This window comes from Oncorhynchus gorbuscha, linkage group LG17 (genome assembly GCF_021184085.1).
Source record: "Oncorhynchus gorbuscha isolate QuinsamMale2020 ecotype Even-year linkage group LG17, OgorEven_v1.0, whole genome shotgun sequence".
In the NCBI taxonomy this organism is placed as follows: Eukaryota; Metazoa; Chordata; class Actinopteri; order Salmoniformes; family Salmonidae; genus Oncorhynchus; species Oncorhynchus gorbuscha.
In genome coordinates, this window is record NC_060189.1 from 17,457,792 (window position 1) to 17,472,034 (window position 14,243).

Genomic DNA, 14,243 nt, shown 5'->3' on the forward strand with positions numbered 1-14,243 from the left:
TCCACATCCCTCCCCCTCTATTACTCACTCCCATCCCTCCCCCTCTATTCCGCTCTCCCATCCCTCCCCCTCTATCCCGCTCTCCCCATCCCTCCCCCTCTATCCCGCTCTCCCCATCCCTCCCACTCTATTGCTCTCTCCCATCCCTCATCATTCTTTGCCCTCTATCACTCTCTCCACACCCCTCCCCTCCCCCCATCCATCACCCTCTATCCCTCTCTCCCCATCCCTCCCCCTCTATTCCTCTCTCCCATCCCTCACTATTCTTCACCCTCTCCACACCCCTCCCCCTCTCTCCCCATCCATCGCCCTCTATCCCTCTCTCGTGATTCCTACCCCCCCCCCCAAACCTTGCCCTCTATCCCGCTTTTCTCAGTCCAGTGTGAGGTCTGTCTAGAGCAGGATATGGTATTTTAGTGCGCGGGGGACCCTGTTGATGACCAGTCTGCCATCGTAGCTGAGTGAGGCAAAGAGCCATGGGTCTGCCGAGGACCACTCCACCGCGTATACACTGTCCTCATGCTCCTCATAGGTAGAGATGATACTGTCCTGCAGGGGCTCCTTAGTTCTAGAACACACACATGGGTGAGGTGAGTTGAACAGGGCGAGTTAAGGACAAGGCTGCCTACCACACACAAACAAAAGTCTCGTTATATTACTCAGTCTCTGTTCAAGGTCTGGTTGTGATTAAACCAGGCACAGTACTCCTCCACACAGCTGACCCTGGCTTCCTATACACATAATAGGCTAGTTACTGTATCCTTTAAAAAATATCTATCTAGATCTATATATATTATTACAATGTGTAGTGGTAGAGAGTCGGCACAGAAACGGAACAAACTAGGGCATTGCAAAGAATAGCAGAGGTTCATGAAGACCAGAGTACAGGGCTGAATCAAATGTATCAAAAATATGATTACTAATAACTGGACGACTGTTGACCTGACCATGAGATGATGGATACAGTGATAACAGTGGACAGTTAAGGCTGAGGTTGGTCCAATATGGCTCAAAGGGGGGCCAGTTCTGGACAGATAATGTCAGAAAGTGGACAGTGTTGACAAGTTATGACTGAGTGGACGTATGTCGTAAAGATTTTGTCTTAGGGTCCATACTTCTCGTCCTGGTGGTTGTCCTCTCCGTCGCTGAGGTCATCGTCGTCCACCAGGTGACCGAAGGGCTCGGAGGAGATGGACACCATGTTGGACAGAATCACCCTGCTGTCGCTGCTGCCGGTCAGCACCAGCTGGTCATGAGAGTGGTTGAAGCGCACGCTCCACACCCTGGGCACACACACAGGGAATCAGTGAATGGGTGTTTTTAAAACATCCAATTTTAGTATCTATACATCTCCTTTTCTCCACTATCCGTCTCTCCCTCGGAGTGCAGGTTGACGTTTATTGTCATGAGTCTTATATCCGGGAGGTAGAACTGAGCAATTTCTGCTAGATGGACCAGCTGAAAAGTCAAAATTGGCAATATCGTAAAAATGTATGACAACAAAATTAGCTTTTTGGTCTTAATTTAAGGTTAGTCAAATGAGATTTTATGACTTTGTGGCTGTGCCAGCTAGTGACCACTCAGCATAGCTGCTTCTAGAGCAAAAGTCATGACAATAAATACCAACCTGCCCTCTGGCTCTTCAGTACATTTGTATCTGGTAATTGAGATGGATGTGGGCTTTGTTTCTCTGCTGTTAAGTTTGTACTGCCGTAAGGTGTTGTGTAATGATGGTTAGTCAGTCTCTCTCATCCTAGGGCAGAGCTCAGTGGTGGATCCTAGCTCCTTATCGAGTGTGATTGAAGAATAACTGGCCTGTTGACAGAAAAGCTGCCTCAGCGCACTCTTTCCTCTTCCCTTCTATTTTTTTTTGTCCCTAATAGCAGAGCCCTGACACCCCTTGAAGCACTGTTCAGAAAACACTGTTAGGCTGGAACCTACTATCTATCAGAATAGACATCTACACTGTTAAGGATACATTTGGCCCATCTATCTGTCTTTCAGATATAGAATCCTGTGTGTGTATGTGTGTGTTTTTATCATGCAGTGATTGGTGTGCTGCTCTAGCTGCAGCAATGACATGGCTCTCAGACAATCATTATCTGAGAGCGTGTCTCTACAGACATAGTACACACACACCTGAATACTGCAGGGCACTGTGTTCAGCTAGCTACTTACACAGCTCTGAGCACTGCAGCTCATCACAGAATAGCTACAGTAAGCACCTATAACACCTGAACACAGGGCCGGTCCTTGCCATTCTGCTGCACTAGGCGAGACCAAAAAATGCTACCCCGAAAAAAAGTGGAACAGTACCATTAAGTAAAATGAAGTTGAAAACTGATTATGTATTTTCCAGACATTGAAGTGTGGTTCAATTTAGGTTCTGAATGAAAGATGAAAATACGTATTTTCCGTACGTTTAAAATACATAATTTCCAGGATGTTGAAAAATCATATTTTTTGGACGTTGAAATCAGGTTTATTTTCTGAATGAAAGTAGAAAATACTATTTTTCCCTGATGTTGAAATCAGGCTCATTTTTGTTACTGAAAGAAATTTGAAAGTACGTTTATAGACCATGTTTTGTTTGGGCCAAATCAAGGCTGGTCCAGACCGGACAAAATCTGAACCAAACCCAAAGGTCTATAATTGGTTCAAATATGGGTCAGACCGGACCACAAATCAATGTCCGTGGAAATCAAGGCCGGTCTGGACCGCACTAAATCTGAACCAAACATCGAAGTCCATGATTGGTTCAGATTTTGTCTGGACCGGACCAAAAAACAAAGATTGTGTGTGGATGTGGAAATCAAGGCCAGTTTGGACTGCACCAATAAATATGTCCGAAAGGCAGAGCCTATTTGCAAAGTGTTTACACAGCAGGAAACACAGAATAATTTTATTTTTCGCTATGATCAGCTTGTCAAAAGTTGACAGATACAAACTTAAAACCACTGATGGGGTGAAACTCCTGGACAACAGTTGTGATTGTCCGTTTTACTTTGACCTGTCCCGTTCTCAGGATATGTTGTTTTTTAACATGAGAGCACATTTTTTATTTGATTGGGTGCCATTTAGGTTGGGCTACTTGATACGGAGAAACCTGCATGATGTAAAACGTGTCCGTCTCATTACATTGTCATACATTTTATCTCCAGCATGTAGGCTACAGTAAATGCCACATACTCTTTCTACAATATCCTATACAGTATCTGCTACATGATTTGTGTTAGATGATTTATTTGACAGCATGTTGGTGGAGCGCCGCAGCGATGCATCTCTCCAACAGCACTCTGGAGAGGCGCGCTGGGAATGGACAAGCTAAATATTTTGTGTCCCTACCTTAAACAAAGTGTGCACTGCTTATCGCAAGGCGGCATCAGCGCCCACCTAAAAAGCACATATGCCACTAGTTGAGAGAAATTGACTTTGTTTTTAGGCAGAATTACGAGAGGTTTTATGTGTCGTTGTTGGAGGTGAGTCTTGGTCAGTTTAGCTCATAAAATGCCCCCCCCTTGTCAATCTGCCGCCATAGGAGGCTGCTTAATCCTGCCTAATGAGCGGGCCGGCCATGCCTAAACATGGCAGTGCAATGTACTTAACCTCTGATGGACAAGTTCTTTACAGGAGTGCATATTTGTAGCAGCAGAAAACTTCTTGTCATAACTAGACATACAGTACATTTGGACAGGCCCGGGCCAGTATATACAGTAGGGTAAGCACGCATACATGAGTGGGATAGGACTGTTCAGTGTCCTTTGTTAGCAAATTGATGCTTATTGGTAGGAATGATGTTCATTTTCTGTTGGTTGTACAAAGAGTGGGTTTGAGGCCACAAGTACTATTCCACAAAGATGGGAAGAATGTGGATGTATCTGCTGTGTGTGCTTGTGTCCTGTGCGTGTGTGGCTACAGCGCAGCACAGGTGCCCACCAGTGGGAGTGCTCTTCCAGGGTCTTAACTGGCTCATTGATGTTTCTCACGTCCCAGAATTTGACCTTGCAGTCGTCCCCACAGCTGGCCAGGTAGTACTGTTTGTTAGGATTGAAGTCCAGGTCTCGAACCAGCTGCCCGTGAGCATTCTCAATGCAGTAGATCTGACTGGGGACAAGAGAGAGAGGGGGAATGATAGAGAAAGAGAGAGAAATGAGAGAGAGAGAAAGGAGAAAACACCAGAACAACCCTCCCTGATGACATCTATCAGAGATAGAAGCCTGTAGTGGTGCTGTACACTAGGTGAAGGCCAGACTGGATTTCCTGCCCTATAAAAGCCTGATTTGTTATAAAGCCAGGAGTCATAATCACACACGGCCTTGACTTCCTACTCCTCTCTGCTGGGGAGAGGTAAGTGTTGAGGTAAGTGTTGAGGCACCAAAAAAGTAATGAAAGACCAGAGAAGAAAGAGAAAATACTTTTCTGCTTCAGATGCTGTTTGTTTTAATCCTTCTCTCCTCTCAACTGGACAGGAACATACACCTTTCCTCTCATCTTCTCTTCTGTCCTCCACATATCTCCCCCTCCCCATTCCTCCCTACCTATCCCCCTCCATTCCTCATCTCATCTTTCCTCCATCTCCCGCTGTGATGACTGAAGAGGAACCAGGGCGGCCTATGGAAAAGTATTGCCCACAGTGCTCCTTGATCTCCTCCACCAAACACCATGTACCCTGCCACCAGCTGATCTCATTAAAAAGGGAGGTAAAATACAATGACCTGATGGCTTCAATGAGGTCAGGATGACAGTGGCTCTATGGCTCTATGACTATATGGTTTGGGACGTCACAGAGCGACCAGACACTGGCATCAGCTCCCTCCCTCTCACCCCAAAAAATGTCAACAGCGTTTCATCTTGTGGCTTTTAAAATGACTTGAGATTATATTTTGATGTATAGCATTTCACACCGACTCGGTGTTCCGGGGTGTGTGTGGTGTCACTCTGCTGTCATATGCACAATCTACCCCCGATTGACTGACTCCTCTGTAACCGGTGTGACCTCTGGCCATGGTGTGACAGTGTGTGTGTGGGTGTCGTAAACTCTGTCCTCCATGGAAAAGGACGCACAGGGGAAATGGAGCAGGAAATTGGGTTAGTTTCGGTGCTTCCAGAATGCTTCCGAGCATCTTGCTCCCCTCCCTCCACCTAGCAAATATAAAATGGGAATCCTGAGCAAAGCCTGGCTGGAACCCTCCTGACAAAGGATTGGGGATTATAGAACTTCCTAGCTTAAGCCTCCGGACACAGTGAAACTAAATCTACTCGTTCTCCCTTACGGCTATGAGGGCCAAAACAAGCTATTACACACAGGAACATGTGCACACACACACACACACACACACTGCCCCCTCTAACCTCAGTCTGGGTGATACATCGCTATGCTGAGGGGATGGACTGGTTATCACACTCATCACAGGTCTCCGTTTCTATGACAACTGCAGTTTCATCGTTTATCAAAATTAAAGCCTAGCTTTGAGAGGAGTTGGGAAGGAAGGAGGGAGAGAGACTGTCCATGCACAAAAGTAAGGGATCATTACATCAAAATTGTGGGTTGATTGATATATATGTTTATGGCCAATAATAAAGCAATTCCTGATGCTTAAAAGTCTCAGAGCAACAAAGTGTTCCTAGTGTTACTGTGTAAATATGAACAGCCATGCCAATAAACTCCCAAAAGTATACAGTTGAAGTCAGAAGTTGACAAACACTTAGGTTGGAGTCATTAAAACTTGTTTTTCAACCACTCCACAAATGTCTTGCTAACAAACTATAGTTTTGGCAAGACAGTTAAGAAATCTACTTTGTGGATGACAAGTAATTTTTCCAACAATTGTTGACAGACAAATTATTTCACTTATAAATTACTGTATCACAATGCCAGTGGATCAGAAGTTTACATACATTAAGTTGACTGTGCCTTTTAACAGATTGGAAAATTCCAGAAAATGTCATGACTTTAGAAGCTTTTGAGTCAATTGGAGATGTACCTGTGGATGTATTTTAAGGCCTACCTTCAAACTCAGTGCCTCTTTGCTTGACAGCATAAGAAAATCAAAAGAAATCAGCCAAGACCTCCACAAGTCTGGTTCATCCTTGATAGCAATTTCCATAAGCCTGAAGGTACCACGTTCATCTGTACAAACAATAGTATGCAAGTATAAACACCATGGGACCATGTAGCCGTCACACCGCTCAGGAAAGAGACGCGTTCCGTCTCCTAGAAATGAATGTACTTTGGTCCGAAAAGTGAAAATCAATCCCAGAACAACAGCAACGGACCTTGTGAAGATGCCGGAGGAAACAGGTACAAAATAATCTATATCCACAGTAAAACGAGTCCTATATCGACATAACCTGAAAGGCCGCTCAGCAAGGAAGAAGCCACTGCTCCAAAACCAGCATAAAAAATCCAGACTATGGTTTGCAACTGCACATCGGGACAAAGATCATACTTTTTGGAGAAATGTCCTCTGGTCTGATGAAACAAAAATAAAAATGGTTGGCCATAATGACCATCGTTATGTTTGGAGGAAAAGGGGGAGGCTTGCAAGCCAAAGAACACCATCCCAGCCTTGAAGCACGGGAGTGGCAGGGAGTGTTGTGGGGGTGCTTGGCTGCAGGAGGGACTGGTGCACTTCACAAAATAGATGGCATCGTGAGGAGGGACAATTATGTGGATGTATTGAAGCAACATCTCAAGACAGTCAGGAAGTTAAAGCTTGGTTGCAAATGGGTCTTCCAAATGGACAATGACCCCAAGCATACTTCCAAAGTTGGCAAAATGGCTTAAGGACAACAAAGTCAAGGTATTGGAGTGGCCATCACAAAGCCCTGTCCTCATTCTTATAGAAAATTTGTGTGAAGAACTGAAAAAGCGTTTGCGAACAAGGAGGCCTACAAACCTGACTCAGTTACACCAGCTCTGTCAGGAGGAATGGGCCAAAATTCACCCAAATTATTGTGGAAAGCCTGTGGAAGGCTACACGAAACGTTTGACCCAAGTTAACAATTTAAAGGCAATGCTACCAAATACTAATTGAGTGCATGTAAACTTCTGACTCACTGGGAATGTGATGAAAGAAATAAAAGCTGAAATAAATCATTCTCTCTACTGTTATTCTAACATTTCACATTCTTAAAATAAAGTGGTGATTCTAACTGACATAAAACAGGGAATTTTTACCTGGATTAAAGGTCAGGAATTGTGAAAAACTTTTAAACATTACATTTTAAAAGTTTAAATGTATTTGGCTAAGGTGTATATAAACCTCCGACTTCAACTGTACATCTGACATTCTAAATAAACCCATAATCTATTTAATGGAGAGGTATAATATTTCCCACACATCCCAAGCATGTCTGAAGTTGTCCAGTAACAGTAATGTTGTGACCGGTCTGCCATCCTGGGGACAGAAGATGAGAAGGTCATGGATGATTGATGTGACAGACAAAGTTCGGGAGGTTAACGTCAAATAAACAAAACACATGTCGCTCGCAGTAGACAACTTTGATAAACTGTTAGTATCAAACTGCTGAGGGCTGAAGAAAATCCACTTTTTCTATCCCATCCTTCTACATAACCAAAACATAGCAAATCATTCTGGTTTAGAAGTGAGCAGCACCAGTGGGCTCTAGTGACTGTAGTTCTCTGTCTGGCTGAGATGGCTGTCCTATTCTGTCCTGTTCCCCATTGTTGTCGGATGCCAGTGTGACTGTTTGAGTCCCTGCAGTGAGTTTCTCGACCCAGAGTGTGATGGAGCAAATAGAACTAGCATCAATCACACAGCTCTGCTGTCTACTCCATCTCTTCCCGAACACGCCTGGATACATGGGGATAAAACACTTTATTGAAAACACATCCACTTTACAGATCAAGTAGAGGTTAGTAAGTAAGTAATTCACAACAATGTTAAATTGAAATGTTAAACATAGCCTACTATACTAAACATAGCATACTATACTATTCACACCAGGGTTTTCATTATCCGGTAATTGCTGGCTTTTGCCCCCAAAAAGCAAAAAAGGAGATCAATTAAATGGTTGCTAACCAAATTGACCAGGAGAAAAACAATGGTAGGAAGGCTATCAGCACATCCCCCACCACTTTACAATGTGAACCGTAGGCAGTATGCATTTTGAAAACATATTTAATTGTTTAAAACCTGAATGTTTGCCAGCAGCATGCCACCCAAGACTGCTGGCTTGCTTCTGAAGCTAAGCAGGATTGGTCCTCGATGGGAGACCAGATGCTGCTGGAAGTGGTGTTGGAGGGCCAGTAGGAGGCACTCTTTCCTCTGGTCTAAAAATAATATCCCAATACTGCAAGGATTGGCAACACTGCCCTGTGTAGGGTGCCGTCTTTCGGATGGGACGTTAAACGGCTGTCCTGACTCTCTGAGGTCATTAAAGATCTCATGGCACTTATCATAAGAGTAGGGGTGTTAACCCCGGTGTCCTGGCTAAATTCCCAATCTGGCCCTCAAACCATCACGGTCACCTAATAATCCCCAGTTTACAATTGGCTCATTCATCCCCCTCCTCTCCCCTGTAACTATTCCCCAGGTCGTTGCTGCAAATGACAACGTGTTCTCAGTCAACTTACCTGGTAAAATAATGGATAAATAAACAAATTTAAAAAAGTTTGACTTCATATTATGAGTCATGTCTTATGCTTATAAAACCAACCATAGAAAAGTGGAGGCAATTATTTAATAAAGAATTCACAGGCAACGCTTGAGTTTCAAGTTTGGAGAACCAGACAAATCATCCTACCGTCTGCATGTCAGTTATGATTGGGCATTTTCATGGAACACTTTCATTTCAATAATAACGTCTCCGTTTCTCTAAATCATTGTCACGTGGTTAAATCATACAAATCTTAATAAAAACGATACATATATACAAGTTTAAATTAAACTAATGTGAAAGCATCAGCCTCTGCCATATGGACACATTGCTTGATAAACAGTGATCATTGGCGGCTAAATAGCCTAAATGTGCACATAGCGAAGTGCAATATTGTATCAAATCAAAAAAACTGTATCCTTCCAGAAACTGTCTCTTGGGAACTTGCAACATTGTATAAACTAGCCTATTCCGGGCCCAGAGTTTCCTGCTGAGCTGGCACTGACAGCTGTTTCTGCGCAAGAGAAAGAAATGTATTTTATGACGTTCCATTGGATATATGGGATCATCAGATGATGATATTTTGCACTTTCACACCGAGGCTTGGTGATTATCGAGGGAGTGATTGTTGGCAAGATAATTCAAATAGGCCAACAGTGAGGAACTATTAGGCTATAATTCGCAATATGTAAAACAAAAACAAACTTTGTTGACTTACTGTGTGAGGTGAAGAAAAAATAACTGAGAAGCTAAGCATATTAGTGGAGGACCTGGTGACTAAGACAATCAGATATCAAACATCCCCAAATGGGCACTTTCCTAGATTAGCGTGCAGCAGGCCAGGTAGGCAACTACTATACGTGCTCAGGCGTGCATGCTCCCTCAACATTAACATGACAGAGAAACCAGACCGATGCTCATTGCCAGTGGCGGTTCTAGCTTGCATGGCTCACTGGGCGAACACACCCGTCCCCTTCTTCTTGTCTCAACTAGAGGTTGGCCGATCAATTAGGGCCGATTTCAAGTTTTCATAACAATCGGTATTCGGCATTTTTGGACGCCGATTACATTGCACTCCACGAGGAGACTGCTTGGTAGGCTGAGCACCTGTTACGCGAGCGCAGCAAGGAGCCAATGTAAGTTGCTCGCTAGCATTAAACTTATCTTGTAAAAACAATCAATCAATCTTAACATAATCACTAGTTAACTACACATGGTTGATGATATTAACTAGCTTGTCCTGCGTTGCAAATAATCAATGCGGCGCCTGTTAATTTATCATCAAATCACAGCCTACTTCACCAAATGGGTGATGATTTAACAAGCGCATTCGCGAAAAAAGCATTGTCGTTGCACCAATGAACCTAACAAACATCAATGCCTTTCTTAAAATCAATACACAAGTATATATTTTTTTAAACCTGCATATTTAGTTAAAAGAAATGCATGTTAGCAGGCAATATTAACTAGGGAAATTGTGTCATTTCTCTTATGTTCTGTGAAAGCAGAGTCAGGGTATATGCAGCAGTTTGGGCTGTCGGGCTCGTTGTGAACTGTGTGAAGACCATTTCTTCCTAACAAAGAGAGTAATTAATTTGCCAGAATTTACATAATTACGACATAACATTGAAGGTTGTGCAATGTAACAGAAATATTTAGACTTGGGGTTGATAAAATACGGAACGGTTCCATATTTCACTGAAAGAATAAACATTTTGTTTTCGAAAGTTTCCGGATTTTACCATATTAATGACATAAGGCTCATATTTCCGTGTGTTTATTATATTACAATTAAGTCAATGATATGATATAGCAGTCTGACTGAGCGGTGGTAGGCAGCAGCAGGCTCGCAAGCATTCATTCAAACAGCACTTTCCTGCGTTTGCCAGCAGCTCTTCGCAATGCTTGAAGCACAGCGCTGTTTATGACTTCAAGCCTTTCAACTCCCGAGATTAGGCTGGCAATACTATAGTGCCTATAAGAACATCCAATAGTCAAAGGTATATGAAATACAAATTGTATAGAGAAAATAGTCCTATAATTCCAAAAATAACTACAACCTAAAACTTATTAACTGGGATAACCACCATATTTCACATGTTCTCATGTTCTGAGCAAGGAATTTAAACGTTATCTTTTTTACAAGGCACATACTGCACTTTTACTTTCTTCTCCAACACTGTGTTTTTGCATTATTTAAACCAAATTGAATACGTTTCATTATTTATTTGAGACTAAATAGATTTTTATTTATATATTATATTAAGTTAAAATAAAAGTGTTCATTCAGTATTTTTGTAATTGTCATTATTACAAATATGTATATATATATTTTCTAATCGGTCGATTAATCGGTATTGGCTTTTTTGGGTCCTCCAATAATCGGTATCGGCGTTGAAAAATCATAATCAGTCGACCTCTAGTCTAAACATCTTAAAATTATACTGAAGACACATTATCGTCACACATATTTTAGATGCTTTCACTGACAGCCTCAACTCAATAATCAGCTTGGCCTTTTGCTGCCTGTGAAATACTTCCTCATATGCCATTTCTCTCCTGTTTTATTGGTTTTCATACCTTATTTTGTTGTCCAGGGATTTTACACTCTCATGTAGGGATCATAAAAACACATTATATGTCACAACAGGTCTAAATATGTCATGACAGTGTTATGACCATATTCTAAAAGGTTGACAAGTTATGACATATTAGGACATGGTTATGACCGTGTTATAACGTTTTATGATACTGGGCGTCAAGTAAAGTGTTACCCACAGTACTGTGTGCTACTGTACAGTACAGAGAAACTAGAGAGGCCAGCTTTACTGCAGCACTGCATTGTGTTTCTGTATGCATCCTGTGGTGCGTGTTGCGGAGGCCTGACCGTTGTCACACAGCTGACGGTGTGTGTTTCTGTATGCATCCTGTGGTGCGTGTTGCGGAGGCCTGACCGTTGTCACACAGCTGACGGTGTGTGTTTCTGTATGCATCCTGTGGTGCGTGTTGCGGAGGCCTGACCGTTGTCACACAGCTGACGGTGTGTGTTTCTGTATGCATCCTGTGGTGCGTGTTGCGGAGGCCTGACCGTTGTCACACAGCTGACGGTGTGTGTTTCTGTATGCATTCTGTGGTGCTTGTTGCGGAGGCCTGACCGTTGTCACACAGCTGACGGTGTGTGTTTCTGTATGCATCCTGTGGTGCATGTTGCGGAGGCCTGACCGTTGTCACACAGCTGACGGTGTGTGTTTCTGTATGCATCCTGTGGTGCATGTTGCGGAGGCCTGACCGTTGTCACACAGCTGACGGTGTGTGTTTCTGTATGCATCCTGTGGTGCATGTTGCGGAGACCTGACCGTTGTCACACAGCTGACGGTGTGTGTTTCTGTATGCATCCTGTGGTGCATGTTGCGGAGGCCTGACAATTGTCACACAGCTGACGGTGTGTGTTTCTGTATGCATCCTGTGGTGCATGTTGCGGAGGCCTGACCGTTGTCACACAGCTGACGGTGTGTGTTTCTGTATGCATCCTGTGGTGCATGTTGCGGAGACCTGACCGTTGTCACACAGCTGACGGTGTGTGTTTCTGTATGCATCCTGTGGTGCATGTTGCGGAGGCCTGACCGTTGTCACACAGCTGACGGTGTGTGTTTCTGTATGCATCCTGTGGTGCATGTTGCGGAGGCCTGACCGTTGTCACACAGCTGACGGTGTGTGTGCTGCCCTCTCACTGCGGAATGTGGGTGCAAATAGGGTTTGGGATTGATGTACTGAGAGAACATCCCCTATGACAGCCCCAGCCAGCAATAGAGCAGGACACACACTTACACACTCACACAAACAAACAAACACTCACACAAACTCACAAACCCACTCAAACGCCCTCACACACAAAAGCCCTCACTCACAAGTGCTCGCTCACACACAGGCTCATCCGCCCACACACAGGCTCATCCGCCCACACACAGGCGCACACGCCCACACACAGGCGCACACGCACATGTCCGGTGTGTACTAAGTCTTTAAGTTTCCTGTGTCTTTAAGCCTGCTGGAGAGAGTAGTAGACAGTGTTCTCCTTCAGTGTCCCTGAGTGGGGCCAGGCAGGCGGTTTGGGCTGGCACACAGTGTGACGAGCCAGAGCAGACACACACCAAAGAGGATGTCTGAGGAGCCACTGGACCGTGCTCACAGGCTGCCATCACACAGCTGCTGCACCAACTGCACACACACACACACACACACACACACACACACACACACACACACACACACACACACACACACACACACACACACACACACACACACACACACACACACACACACACACACACACACACACAGCTCTGCTCTCTCACATACACAGCTCTCTCTCACACACACACACAGCTCTCTCTCTCTCTCACACAACACACACACACAGCTCGCACACACACCACACTCTCCTGTAGTTTTCTAATAGTTTCTCTCCCTCTCTCTATACTCTCTCACCCTCATTATTGCTCTCCCTCTCCACTCCTCCTCTCTCTCAATTTCTCTCCAGCGCTTGGTGTTACCAGAGCAATCGATAGAAAGGTGATTATTATTCCTCTAGCAGAGCCCACACACACACACATCTTGACCTCCCTCCCTCTCTCACCATCTCTCTGTAATGATACTGAGTGTACAGTGGGGGTATAGCAGATAATCTACGGATATGAATGTGGCTTTAAGGTCAATGTTGGTAGTGGGTGGATAGGTGGAATCGGTGTGGGGGTGATAACCTATCCACTCATCCAGATGAGGTATTCTGTTACTTATCTTTGGTCTGTCTAGTTTGGGTGGGGTATGGTAGGAGCATCACATTGAGCCTTAGTGTAACCACCGAAATAAGGACCACATTTAATACTAGAACTAATTGTTTTCGAATACTAATGACTAAAACTATAGTTATTATACTACATAGTGCAGCACTACAGGACTGTGAATAAGTTGTTGTTTAGAACATAATGGCTGAATACAGTTAGTATGTACCAATACCTCATGGTACGGAGGTCCCAGCCTCTGATGGCTGTGTCGTTAGCTGTGGCCAGCTGGGTACAGTTGTGATGTGGACTCCACTTCCCAGCCGTGAACTTCAGTTGACCTTTACCCTCTAAGGTGGCACAGCTAGAGATCTGGAAGGGAAAGGGTTAACGATTACTACACCTGAACACACACATGTCAATCATGGGGTATGGAGAGGTAAGAGTTAATGTATTGATGGATCTGTATAGACAGGCCTTCCCTAGTGTACTGTATAGCTCACCTCACCCTCCTTCACACAGCAGTCAATGACGGGTTCAATGACCCTTCAAGGACCATGTTTCCATTGCGAATATCTATATACTGTTACTCATGGATCACCAGTTTGACCATGATGGACCCTCTGAGTCTGCCTCATTTCATACTTCTGCATACTTCCCTTATTGCACAGGCTAGGGAAAGTCACATTATCTCAGGTATAGAGGGAAGAGAAGGTAGAGGAGGGTGGACATAGGAGAGGGAGAGGGGGAGAAGGTAGGGGAACGAAAATGGGGAGAGGAGGGAAGGAGATGAAAGGAACGGGGGTGGATTGAGTGAGAAAGAGAGGAGAAGAGGTG

The 14,243-nt window shown here is 44.1% G+C and overlaps 1 protein-coding gene across 2 annotated transcripts in view; it reads right to left on the reverse strand.

Moving 5' to 3' along the window:
- Positions 1 to 346: 346 nt before the first annotated feature.
- eipr1 (EARP complex and GARP complex interacting protein 1) overlaps positions 347 to 14,243 on the reverse strand; it is a 54,533-nt gene continuing 40,636 nt past the window's right edge. For both annotated transcript variants that reach the window (XM_046308494.1, XM_046308492.1), the window contains 4 exons: positions 13,642 to 13,778; positions 3,937 to 4,104; positions 1,116 to 1,283; positions 347 to 568 (listed from right to left, as the gene is read on the reverse strand). In XM_046308494.1, the coding sequence (XP_046164450.1) occupies positions 394 to 568; positions 1,116 to 1,283; positions 3,937 to 4,104; positions 13,642 to 13,778 (648 nt within the window). In that variant the 3' untranslated portion in view covers positions 347 to 393. The remainder of the gene's footprint in view (positions 569 to 1,115; positions 1,284 to 3,936; positions 4,105 to 13,641; positions 13,779 to 14,243) is intronic.